Below are 13019 nucleotides of genomic sequence, written 5' to 3' on the forward strand. Positions count from 1 at the left end.
AAAGCGGAGAGAGTGAATTCCCGGAGACCCTCATTGTCCCAGGCCTTTGTGCTTCTCCCCAGCTGGCTCTAATCTTTAAATATTTACCCGGCCCCTTTGTGCCCATATGACTTATGCACTTTGGACTGATGTGCTCATAAATTACAAGTCATTTACCAGACTGTGGGGAGGGGGCTTTCATGCCTGGAGCAGGGAGAGGCCAGAGGAAGGGAAAGGAAAAAAAGCTTTTGGAGGATTAGAGTGAGCTGCAGCCGCACTGAACAGGCCTCTCCTGGCCTCCGTGTGAAAAGTGGATGGGGCAGAGGCCTGTGAGTGACAAGGAGTCCCAGGAGACCTGTGACAATGTCTGACCGCCTGACCGGAGACCCACCAGCAGGAAGGAGGGAGAGGCAGAGTTCCCAAGCTGTTTCCTACTCGGTGTCACGCTTGGACAGGAGTCAGCTTTTCATCCTGGGAAGCTGGTGTGGATGGAGGTGCTTGGTTAGCACCCATCCTTGCCCCTGTCTCCTACTTGCTCTGCAGCAACCCCCCCTTGCTACAATTCCCCTTACTTAATAAAGCAACCCTGTTTGAAAAAAGGGAGCCTAATTTCATCTCAGCCTGCAATTTAACTTGGAAAATTCGATATGGTTCTTTAAAGGGCTCGCTCTTTAAAACTCTTGTTGGGCCCAGGATGGAAAGCCACCTCAGCTGGTGGGTGGGTGGCTGGCTGGGGGTGGGTTGGGGAGGGGAGGCCCCAGAGAAGGACCTTCCTGCATGAGAAAGGGGTCCCTTTGTGCATGCCTTACAGCTCCTAGAACAAAACACATTCAAATGGTTATTTAGAGGTGGAGGGGGGGAAAAAACAAAAACAAGCAAGGCATCTTCAGGCTGAGCAGTTTTTCTTTATTTTCTTTTGTACATGTGCTGATCCTTTATCCTGGGGAATGACAAACTGGAGGGACACTTGGAGAGCTGGGTGGTGAATAGACTTGTCTGATCAGCTCCCTTTCCTCTCTGGTGGCAAAACCTGTTTGATCAGATCTCTGTGTTTGAGTTTCTGTCTGTATCTGTGTGAGTTACTCTTTCTCTGTGTGCCTGTGTGTATCTCCATGTGACTCTGTTTCTCTGGGTCTATGTCAGTGCATGCACACATTTGATTACTTGCCTTTACCTTCCATCACTCCCCTGTGAACCCTGGGTCCTGACAGATTCAGAACTCTAGTAGTGTCTGTCATGTATGACTCTGGGACGCTATGGACTGTAGCCCACCAGGCTCCTCTGTCTCTGGAATTCTCAAGACAAGAATAGTGGAGTGGGTTGCCATTTCCTTCTCCAGGGACTCTAGTGACTTCTAAAAATTCCCCTGCACCCCTAGTCTGGCCCCACCTGGGAGGGGATGATCTCCCCGTTCTTTCTGCCTTCTCCACGATGAGACTGATGGAGATGTATGGTCCAAGGGAAACTGATGGGCAGAGAAGAGACAGTTGCTCAAGCCCTCCAGTCTGGATTACATGTTATTTTGTGCCCCTCCCCCAGAACAGGAACTGTCCCTGGGGCAAATCAGATCCACTAGTCATCGTGGAAAGCTGAGGCCACTGGCTAGAAAGGGAGCTTCCTGGGAGCAGCCCTCTACCCTAGGACCAAACACACTCCCAGGAGTGAAGATGCAATAAGCACCCTCTAGTGGCCGTGCGGTGTCCTGGCGATGCTGGAGAGGTCTTGAGTGGGCGAGCTGGTAGAAACTGGGGGCAGTGGCAAGAGTCCCTGCTCTCAGCCTCCAGAAAAGGCCCAGGCTTCCTTCCCACATGACACTGCAATGGGTGACATTAGATTTTTAAAACATTAAATCTTCTTTCAGTCCCCATCTACTGAGTTTAGCAAATGTCTTCTGAGCACCTTTTAGATAGATACTGGGCTTACAGATCATCAACAGGAGATTGGAGTCAGGATCCCCATTTCACAGAAAGTTGAGGCTCATCGAGGTGCCTTGCCCAAGGTTACAAAGCTGCTGAGCCAGACTCTCCATCCTCCCCTGAACCCAGCTGTCCAGACACAAGGCCTCCTGCCAGGTCCCACAAAGACAGAGAAGGGTAGGGTGGCCAGAGCCTCAGATGCAGGCTGGGCTGACCACTAGGTGGGCCCGGCATATTGCTCGCTGCCCCACTGCTCTAGGTTCCAGCCTCCCCTGGGGCCTGTCCCCTATCCTGCTTCAGGCTGGCTTCCTCCTGCCTCTGTGTTTGCAGACTCTGTCCCCTCCCTCCCTCTCTCTCTCCTGTAGTTGCCCTTGCTCTCATTTCCAGCCACAGGCTGCCAGTACCAACTCTCCCAGGCAGACTCCTACCCCTCCCATGGGTCTCTCCTTGGGGTCCCTCTCATTCCTGCTCTATCCTCACTTGGTTCCGGCCTCACTCTCATCCCACAGTAATTTATTCTAGTCATTTGCTTACTTGCCCTTCTCCTCCATCATCCATCCATCACCCGAAGTGGAGGCATTTACCCTTCCAAAAAGGAACAATTTTTCTTTAGTTTCTTTTTTTGCTATGACTTGGCATGTGGGATCTTAGTTCCCTGACCAGGGATGGCACATTGGCTCCCTGCATTGGAAGTGTGGACCGCCAGCCAGGAAAATCCAAAAAGCAATTTCTAATTATAAAATAATATATTGATTTGGTCCATATAGGAAATACAGAAACCATATAAAAAAGATAGCTAAAGTCTCCCAGAGTTCCCCTACCACCAGAAGATTACTGCTGTGAAATAATTTTGTCTTCTATTCCAATCATTTTCCCAGGTTCATCCGTATACTTTTGTTTTTCCCAAGTGAAGTCAGGATCACACTGAAAAGTTTTTCATTCTGTCCTATAAAATAACGTCCTGAGGATTTCCACCGTTGGCCAACATTCTCCCCCGACACGAAGTGAAGTGGGCGGTCATCCCCTCGTGAATGCCGCAAGGGCCCCCAGCGGGGCGCTTGGAGACCCTGCCGAGGGCAAGGCGGTCCCTGCGCGCGGACCTTGCGGGGCCGGCCGGGCAGGGTTGGGTGGAGGCGGATCGCCGGCTCGCTTTTTGCACGCCCAAGTGTCGGTTTCGGGGGGACCACACAGCCGGGGAGAGGGGGAAGCTATAGATTTCATGTGATTTTCCCGGACAAGGGACATCCTGAAGTTTGGGGCCGACTCCTGGCAGACACCGGTGGTGACTTCTCGGCTCAGGACCCAGGCTCCCCGCGGCGCCCCACTCCGCTCCGCCTGGGTCAGGTGGTTCCGGTTGGGGGCACAGTGGGGCGGGGCCGCGGGGCGGGGCGCTCCCGCCAAATTCAGGCCCCAGCCGCGCGGCGCGGCGGTATCGCGAGACCTTGCCCGCAGCTTGCAAGTCCGGGCGGCTCCCCTTCGCGGCCGGCGTCGGCGGCGCAGTGCGCAGGCGCGGCGGGCAGGTTTCCCAGGGCTACAGCCGGCGCAGCCGCCGGCTTGTCCGCCTCCCTGCGCCATGGCAGGCTGCGCGGCGCGGGCTCCGCCGGGCTCCGAGGCGCGCCTCAGCCTCGCCACCTTCCTGCTGGGCGCCTCGGTGCTCGCGCTGCCGCTGCTCACCCGCGCCGGCCTGCAGGGCCGCACCGGGCTGGCGCTCTACGTCGCCGGGCTCAACGCGTTGCTGCTGCTGCTCTACCGGCCGCCGCGGTACCAGGTGCGGGCCGGGCCGAGGGCCGGGGCGGGGATGGGGGCCGGGCGGGCTGGGCGTCGCGAATGGGCACTGTACCCCGCCGGGGTCGAGGTCCAGGTCGGCCGACAGCGCGGCCCGCGAGAGGGGCTGCCTCCTCCGGCCGTGTTCTTAAGCAGTTGCGAGTTCAGGCGGCGGGAGGGCGCCCTCCCCATCAGTCCTGGGGGGCGTGGGGTGCGGGCCCCCTCCGCCCGGCGGAGTGGGTGGAAAATTGCAGTTGGCGCGGTTCAGCAGCTGCGGCAGATGAGCGCGTGGGGTGAGAGTGAGCGGGCCCACGAGTTCTTTTATGTAATTTGAGGTGTGGAGAACTACCTACCTACTGTCAAGTCTGAGGTCAGAGGCCCCCGCAGTAACGTGGAAGGGGCTGGGCGCGGAGTCCTGGCTGTCCCGACCGTATTCGCTGCGTGGACTTGGGAGAATCCGGCCAATACGCTAGGTTTACGCTGTTTTCCCACAGCCCTGAATAATAACAATCCTAATAGTAATGGTAGCTAAAAACTTCTATAGCACTTCCTCTTAAGTACTTTACATGGGTCATTCTCACAGGAGTCCTCAAAGGTAGGTACTGTGGTCATCCCCATGTGTAGATGGAGACGCCCAGGTACAGAGAGGTTAAGTAACTTGGCCTAAGGCCACAGAGAGAGGTGAGTTTGGGATTTAAGTCCAGGCAGCCCTGCTTCACCCCTTTAACCTCTGAGCAAGTCGACTCAATGGACTTGGTGGTGGCCTACTTAGGCCAGGAAGTAGGACATATGCTCTGAACAGCTAGGTGACTGAGCCTCTTTTGGGTCCGTTTCAGATAGCCATCCGAGCCTGTTTCCTTGGCTTTGTGTTTGGCTGTGGAGTGCTGCTAAGTTTTAGCCAGTCTTCCTGGAATCACTTTGGCTGGTAAGAAGTGCTTTGGGAACCATAGTTGTGAGTCAAGGGTGGGTGGATCAGAGGGTCAGTAGTGATGGTCCCGAGTCCCTGGCTGGCTGAAGGCTAGTGAAGGTTCTGAGGGATTGAGGCCTCTAGCTTCCTAGATTCCTGCATCCTGGACCTCGCAGGTAGAAGCAGGTCTCTCGTGGCATCCTGCCCGTAGGTGTCCTCATCCACCGCACCTTCAGTAATGTGACCGGCCCTTGCCAGAAAGAGGGTCTTGGTCCTCAGTGACAGGAAGGGGCAAGGCTCTGGCTTGTCTTCACAGGCCTTTTCCGTCTCTAATTTCTATTAGGTCACATCTAATGCTTCCCCCACGGCCTGTGTAGGATTTTCCCTACACTATGATTTCAGTCCCTTGAGCCTTCTAGTCCCTGACCTGGATATGAACCAGTGGCTTCCAGGTAAAAAGCTTTATCTCCTATTGTCGATACTCTGAGCCATCTAATCCTCCTTTGCTGGAATTATTTCGGTTTTTTGGATTTTTGTATTCGACATACATCACTACTTTATTTTGATACTTCCCCCCTTCCATGTTTTACTGTGTGTAATGTCATTTTTTTTTTAAAGGCAGAAGGCCCATAATGCCTTCCTAACCTATGTTTTTCTTTTTTTTTCCCTCCTCCTGTGATATTCAAAGACGTAGTCCCTTTACAACCCCACTTTCTGCAAACCTCGGGAGTAAGGTGGGTGCCTGTGCCTGATATCCACTCTCAGGTGACAACAGAATATCATCAGATAATTCAGGGACAGTTCAGAACAAATCAGCGCTTGGACCTATGGCTAACTTAATTCTCTTGCCTCAACTTACCTTATGTTCTTTTTGTTTTAAAATAGGTATATGTGCTCCCTGTCATTGTTCCACTATTCTGAATATTTAGTCACAGCAGTCAATAACCCCAAGAGCCTGTCCTTGGATTCCTTTCTCCTGAATCACAGCCTGGAGTACACAGTCGCGGCCCTTTCTTCTTGGATAGAGTTCACACTTGAGAATATCTTCTGGCCAGGTCAGTGTGTCCTGCCCTTCCTCTCCAGGGGAGATGGGCAGCCTCCACGGGGGCCTGAGGACAGTGGCCTGGCTTCACCTCCCAGTTCTAATCTCTCTGAGTGATTTTCCCCAGATCTGTATCCTCACTAAGCTCTTTATAAAGGGCGAGCTTCGCCTGTGAATTCCATCTCTGGATTTTGAATGGGAGACATGTTGACCTTTCACTTTAAGCCCTGTGAGACATAGTTTGCACTATCTAACATGAAGTTTCAGCCTCTGATAGCTGTAACCCCAGTTTTATAACAGGGGGTCTGAATCTGTTCATTTTCTGCGACTTGAGAAATTTCATATGAAAATGTTTACTAGCAAAAACCACTGCATCTGGTAGCTACTCTGACGTTGAACTTTGTGCAACAAGTTAAATAATATATATGTAGTTCCTCAGATTCAGTAGAGGGCCGAGGTGGGAAATGCTGAGCCTTCTTTGCTTCACTTAGCTGCTCTTGTCCCCAGAGGAAGGATAGGAGACCATCAGCTCTTTTCCTCGATGCTCTAACTGGACTGTTGGTGCTTCAGAGTAACTGGATGAACAGCACAGCTTTGGGGGCTGTGTTTTGCTTATCATTAAGCTTCAGTGTGACGACCGATGCTGACCCCCCACCCTCAGCATGTTTTCTAGTGCCCCAGTCTTTGGAAATAGGTTAATTTTAAGCCTCAGAGGGAGAGCTCAGTGGTCCAGGGTCTTCACTCCCCCTTTGTCTCCATCTCTGTCCTGCAGAACTGAAGCAGATCACCTGGATCAGCGCCACGGGGCTGCTGATGGTGGTGTTTGGAGAGTGTCTGAGGAAAGCGGCAATGTTTACAGCTGGTTCCAATTTCAACCACGTGGTGCAGAATGAAAAGTCAGAAACCCATACTCTGGTGACCAGCGGAGTATACGCTTGGTTCCGGCATCCGTCTTACGTCGGGTGGTTTTATTGGAGTATTGGAACCCAGGTATGGTGTCAGAATCAATGCCAGTCCCCTTTAAAGTTTTTAAAAATAATATCTTAAATCGACAGATAATTCAAATACCGTAAAACACCATTTCAGGGTGTACGATTCAGTGGATTTTAGTGTATTTACAAATAATTCAAATACTGTGAAATTCACCATTTCAGAGTGTACGATTCAGTGGATTTCAGTGTATTTACAAAGTTGTTGGTTCTCCCCCACCTTTTCTTTTTAAAATGTTGTGTTTATTTATTTATTTATTGGTGGTGCCGTGTGGCTTGTGGGACCAGGGGTTCCTTGACCAGGGTCGAACCTGGGCCCTAGACAATAAAAGCAGAGTCCTAACCACTGGACCACCAGAGAATTACCTGTTAGTCCTTTTTTTATTTTTAATTTTTATGAATTTATTTGTTTTTGGTTGCTCTGGATATCCTTTGCTGCTCATGGGCTTTCTCTAGCCGCAGGGAGCAGGGCTACCCTTCCTTGTGGTGCTTGGGCTTCTCACTGAGGTGGCTGCTCTTGTGGAGCTCTGTCTGCTCTAGAGCACGGTAGTTGTGGCGCGCGGGCTTAGCTGCCTGAGGCATGTGGAGTCTTCCCAGACCAGGGATAGAACCCTGTCTGTGTCGGCAGGCAGATTGTTAACCACTGGGCCACCAGGGAAGTCCTGGTCCTTTTTATATAGGTACACATGTTCCCTGCTGTGTTTCAAGTGATAATTGAATAAAAGTCAAAAGAACTGATTTAGTCTTTAACATTTTTTGCTGTATACTTAAACCTGGGTGTTCCAAACTTGTAAACTCTCGGCAATTTTGGGTGCTGTTGCCCCATCTTTCGTACCCCTTTTCTACCTCTTTAACTTAGATTTGGAGCCTCACCCAGTGGGGTGAGAACAGAGATGCAGATGTGGGGAGAGCCCTCTGCCACTCAAGGGGCAGCTTAGCTGATTTTCATTAGAAGCTGCTATTAATGAGCCCTGATGCGCTAGTGGTAAAGAACCTGCCTTGCCAATGCAGGAGACATAAGAGATGCAGGTTTGATCCCTAGGTGTGGAAGATCCCCTGGAGGAGGGCACGGCAACCCCCTCCAATATTCTTGCCTGGAGAATCCCCATGGACAGAGGAGCCTGGCGGGCTACAGTCCATAGGGTCAAAAAGAGTCAGACACAACTGAAGTGACTTAGCACACAGCACAGCACACACACCGCACATTAGTGAGCCCAGAGTCGTGTGTCATGTTTAAAGTGAGTGATGGAGGTTTGCTGGGTCTTAGGCTGCAGACTGAGCCTTATTTCTGGACAGTTGTCTGTTGAATCTGTTCTCTTAGACCTAGAAGGACTTGGCCAGAGTATGTGGGTAGAGCTTAGAAGATTCATCACCTCTTTGGGAACATCCAGTCTGGGCCCCAGGCATCCCATTGCAGGCTGGTACCTGGGGACCCTCTGGTGACCCCCAGTGGTATAGAAGGGGCAGGTTCTTCTGTGGCATTCATTTAAAAACGTGCATTTCTGCAACTTCCTGTGTTAAGAATCACATTCTCTGGATACAGACTGATTGCAGAGGAATCGTGTAATTTGCCATAAATGCTGACTAGTAAACCTAAGTGCTCTAGGACTCAAGGTTTTGTTTTGCTTTTTAAATTTATTTGGCTGTGTTGAGTCTTCCCTGGTGGCTCAGTCAGTAAAGAATCTGCCTGCAGCACAGGAAACCCAGATTCGATCCCTGGGTCGGGAAGATCCCCTGGAGAAGGAAGTGGCAACCCACTGCAGTATTCTTGCCTGAGAATTCCCATGGACAGAGGAGCCTGGCGGGCTGCAGTGCATGGGGTCGCAGAGTCGGGCAGGACTGAGCAACTGAGCACGTGCGCGCCGGGTCTCAGGTGTGGCATGCTGGCTCTTTGCTGTGTCCTGGGGAATCTTCATTGCCGTGCACACCGACCGCTAGTTGTGGGCTCAGCAGTTGCCTTGTGGCATGTGAGGTCTTAGCTTCCTGTTGGGATCGAACCCACATCCCCTGCATGGGAAAGCGGATTCTTAACTAGTGGACCACCAGGGAAGTCCCTCAAGAGGTTTTCACACCTCTTTAACTGTAGATCTTTTTACACTGTGACCCAGCACACAGGTGTATGTGAATATAGAATAAATCTTTTCTGAAACAGCCCTTACCCTGCCTGTGTACAAAACATGCTGTGTTCTAGCTTGTTAGTGTTTGTGACGCTGTTTCTGATGCAGGGGATTGATTTCGGCTCCATGGTGGGCCGTGGCCTAAGAGTGGGAAGACCCACTGTAGGGTGTGCTGAGAGGCCTCACGCGCCTGCTGGGTGGGTGGGTCCCAACTCTGACGTCCACTCCTTGGCCTCCCTTAAGTAGGGTGGCAGCACCACCTCAGAGGCTTGCTCCGGGGGTTGAGTGGCTTACTGGTCGGTGGTAAAGGGCTTGGCCCATGCTGGGAACACAGGAGACACTCAGTAAACCATGGTGAGAATAAGTAGTGAGGTCTGGTCACCCACTGGGGGAAACACATCCCGGGCAGGGTTGGGGAGGGGAGGTCAGAAGGCTTCCTGAGCTGAGCTAAGGAGGCACGATTGACACCTCGGTGCTTTCTGAGCAGGGGGAGTGTTTCGAGGGAGGACAGTGTATGGTGCGCATGGGGAGGCTGAGCGGGGGTGGGGGGGGGCGGCGGGCAGAGGACCAGGGAGCTGTGGGGTGGGAGGGAGCAGGTCCCCAGGTGTTGGGTCAGGGCAGGAAGTGGACAAGCTGGGAGCCATGCAGGAAGGCAGTGGTGCTTACAATGGGAATTCACACGTGCGGTCACCCTTGTAATTTTTAGGTACCTGTCAGGTAAGAGGAACAAGAGAAAAGCAGACCAGCCAAAGCTACAGCAATGAGTGTTCAGTTCTGTTATGAAAGTGATGGTGTGATTTCGGTTCATGGTACTCTGGCCCTGGGCTCAGGGTCTCCAAGACCCCAGTCACGTATCTCGAGAGTCTCTTGGGGCCCTTGACAGGAAGTCCTCTGTGGGGGTTGGAGAGCGGCTGATGCCCTTCAGGTTCACGGTGTGGAATCACACTGACCCTGGCCCACTAATGCTGTGTTCCCTCCTCAGGTGATGCTGTGTAACCCCATCTGTGGGGTGAGCTATGCTCTGACAGTGTGGCGGTTCTTCCGCGACCGGACAGAGGAGGAAGAAATCTCGCTGATCCACTTTTTCGGAGAGGAGTACCTGGAGTATAAGAAGCGGGTGCCCACGGGCCTGCCTTTCATAAAAGGGGTCAAGGTGGAGCTATGACGGGCCCAGGGTGGCCCAGGCCAAGCCGGGAGCCTCCCGCTCCTCGCAGCCTGGGGACAGAACTGCCTCCTGTCGACCACTCTGCAGAATGGATTTTCTTAATCATTTTCTATGTCACCAATTATTCTTCTGGAATATCACTCAAAATCAAATGGTCAGAAGGCCTTAGGACCAAAGGAACCCCCCCAACCCCCCTACTCCCCACCGCCCTGGAACAGCCTGCCCTTGGGCTGAATCAAGGTAGGATGTAGATTAAAGGTGGACAAGAAGCAAATAACAGCAATACCCAGCAGCGCCCCCAGACGTGCCTGGGGAGTGCCTAGGCCACACTTCAGCCCTCCACGAGGCCGGGGGTGTTGAGTTATAACCAAGACCCCTGGGGAGAGAGGTGAGCTCCCCCCTCACGTGAGTGAGGCACCTGCCGCAGGAAGGGGCGCACGGGCTTATTAGTGTTAGAGACACGTTCAGAATCCTCACTTTAACCGAAAAACACAGACAACGCAGCTTGAACCTCCTTATTTCCGTCCCTACATGCGTGAGCTTCTCTACAGTTTAAGATGCTTCCTTTGGTTCCTCACGTATCTCATCCTATTTACTTACCTATTTTTTAAAAATAGCAGTATAAACTCAAAGTGGACTTAACACAGTGTATGAGCCTCACCCTTTATTCAGCAGAAAGGCAGCATGGATGCCCCCAGTGACCTGGCTGAGGCTTCAGGTTACCAAGGCTCTCCACGCCAGGGAGACAGTGGGCCTCTGTGGCTTTCCTAGGGTCCTGGCACCTGCTCTCCTTCCAAAAGGGCCTGGTGTTACCAATGACAGGCATGTCAAAGATGGGTCATTCGTCCTTTATCCAAGAAATGCTTCCTGGACACCTGCTCTGTGCAAGGCACTGTCAAACATTGAGAAATACTGCTCTCCATTTATTTGGGGTTTATTCTTATTTTACCATAGCTTATATTTTTGTGTTTTGACTTAAATGTATTAATCATTGATTCCTATGGTCTGTTCTCAAACTTCCATCATCCCTAATGCCATTTCAGACTGTCTTCCGAAGGAGTTTGAGCATAAGCAACTATAAATTTCCAGCAAGTTGACTCATGAAAAAAACAGAGCTGAGATTTAGTCACTACTTTTGTTTTTCAAGTTTGGGGAGAGTGGTTGGCTTTACAAGTCAGACATATGAGCTCTGAGGCACTTGTTGAATTCTGGATTAGAGAGAGGAACTTGGTCTCAGTGTGACTTCTGTCCATGAAGCCCTGCGGTGGCGCCCTTGGAGCGTGGATCAAAGGCAGCGTCAGCACCTGGCTGGAGCGCTGCTACACCACGCCACCTGGCTTTCAAGGAGTCACTAAACCTTTCCGTGCCTAGACCTCCCCATCTGTAGAATGGGTCCATACCACCTACCTCACAGGGGTGTTGTGAAGACTTGGAAGAATGATGTCAAATGTTTTTAACACTTTGGTAAGAGAGATGACAAAACCAGTACCGCGTGAGTTACACAAAACTGGACATTGGATTTACTGTACCAGATACTGGAAACGTGTGTTCAGAAAAGCATCTTACCAACTCAAAATGCCATTTATTTCTAGATTTCCTGGCCGAATTAGTGTTTTCATGATTATATATACCAAAGAGGTGTACGGGTTCGTCGGCAAGAGGTGTGACACTTGCTGGAGGGAGGACCCGACCGAGTCCAGTCTCGGCCTCCTGAGGTCTTGCCCGCCAACAGCCCAGGTGGCAGCCTCAAGGCGGTAGGTTCCTCTGGTGGGAATGCTACCTGGTGGGACGTCAGATGCACTTAGTGTGTGTGGGGATTGAATCAGTCCTAAACTTGTTCCCCAGGCCACGCTCTGCAAAGTCAACCCACTTAGTAGGACTGCAGGATGGAGGCGGGTGTGGCTGCAGCTTTGGCAGTGGCCCCCACTCTCCGAGGCAAAGTTCTTGCTGCGCTAGCCAGGTAGGAGCCAGCTTTCCTCAACACCAGGGCCGTGAGGCTGTCTTTAGCACAGGGAGAGTCGCTAATAACGCCTGGCTTTATGGACTGTAAGACTGAAGGCGCTGGCCTCTGACGGTGTCCCTCCACCCGCCTGCCAGGCCTGGGGCTCAGGAGGCCGGCCCTGGTGTCCCAGGGAGATGCTGTCACACCACCCACCCAGGCTTGACAGGGCGTTCTGCCCTGCTTTGTCCCCCAGGGCGGAAATTAGCAATTACTTAGGGATCAGAGATGAACCGCTTTGGGACAGGCTTTGGCAAGCGATCGACGTTCATCTAGCACTGAAATCTTCAGGTTATTTTTAACTCCATAAATTTAGCAGTGCCAGCGTGCAGGGAGGAGAATCAGGTTAATGAGGTACAGGCTTTTGGGTATTCCCGAAAGCTTTTCTTTGGGTAAGGGCCACATCGCCAGTTCCCTCCAATTAAGAAACCATTAGGAGACTTCTTTTTCCATCGCAGGTTTCAAAGTGGAGACTCTGAAATGGAAGAGAGGCGCCGCATAGAACAAAGTTGTTTTGAAGCAGTGTAAAACAACACTTTATGAGTTTGCAGGCTGGGGCCAAGAATGCTGATATGGAAAAGAAGTTGTGGGGCGAACCTGACAAAGCAGCATAGCCCACCTTTTCATGGTCACGGGCCGTTTTGTACACCTAAAAAGTAAACTCTATTAATCCCTTTAACTATCTAACTCTGGTTGGTTATCATGATGGGGAAACGTCCCTGAACCCAGGGGTTGCATTAATAGTAGGGTCTCCTTTTGGCAGCAGCCCCTCCGTGATGGGCATGGTGACTCGCTGGCCCTTCTCTGCACTTTCTTAACTGCCTTAGATAGTTGTGCTCTCTCTCCGCGCCGCGTTTTGCTTCTGTAGCGACTTAGCAAGGCCGGGCCACCCCCAGCCTGTCTGGCTGGGGGGTGGTGGTGGTGGGGAGACTTGTCAGTCTGCCCTTCTGGGCTCACTCCTGTGGGTCTGTCCCATAGCTAAGCTAGGAGAGTAACCTTACAGAGTAATTGCTCTTCTTTTTACATGCAGAAATGTTTATTTAAATATTGATTTTCTTTCACAGATACTGATGATTTCCAATTCTTAAATAAAACTGTACTTAATTTCACTATGAACGACAGTGTGACTGTGTGGGATTCA

At 51.7% G+C, this 13019-nt stretch overlaps 1 protein-coding gene across 1 annotated transcript; it reads left to right on the forward strand.

Moving 5' to 3' along the window:
- The first annotated feature begins 3351 nt into the window (after positions 1-3351).
- ICMT (isoprenylcysteine carboxyl methyltransferase) lies at positions 3352-12994 on the forward strand. The gene is made up of 6 exons (XM_055582451.1): positions 3352-3663; positions 4496-4584; positions 5452-5621; positions 6381-6598; positions 9697-11633; positions 12337-12994. Exons 1-5 carry the CDS (start codon positions 3469-3471, stop codon positions 9877-9879), a joined length of 855 nt encoding a protein of 284 aa, XP_055438426.1. The 5' UTR covers positions 3352-3468; the 3' UTR covers positions 9880-11633; positions 12337-12994.
- Positions 12995-13019: the final 25 nt, after the last annotated feature.

The sequence above is a fragment of the Bubalus kerabau genome, chromosome 5 (genome assembly GCF_029407905.1).
Source record: "Bubalus kerabau isolate K-KA32 ecotype Philippines breed swamp buffalo chromosome 5, PCC_UOA_SB_1v2, whole genome shotgun sequence".
Taxonomy (NCBI): domain Eukaryota; kingdom Metazoa; phylum Chordata; class Mammalia; order Artiodactyla; family Bovidae; genus Bubalus; species Bubalus kerabau.

Bases quoted from the DNA above. Each gene is read 5' to 3' on its own strand.
- ICMT (XM_055582451.1), top strand. From the start codon at position 3,469: ATGGCAGGCTGCGCGGCGCGGGCTCCGCCGGGCTCCGAGGCGCGCCTC. The intron at 3,664-4,495 runs GTGCGGGCCGGG...GGTCCGTTTCAG, and splicing joins ACCGGCCGCCGCGGTACCAG to ATAGCCATCCGAGCCTGTTT. The intron at 5,622-6,380 runs GTCAGTGTGTCC...TCTGTCCTGCAG, and splicing joins TGAGAATATCTTCTGGCCAG to AACTGAAGCAGATCACCTGG.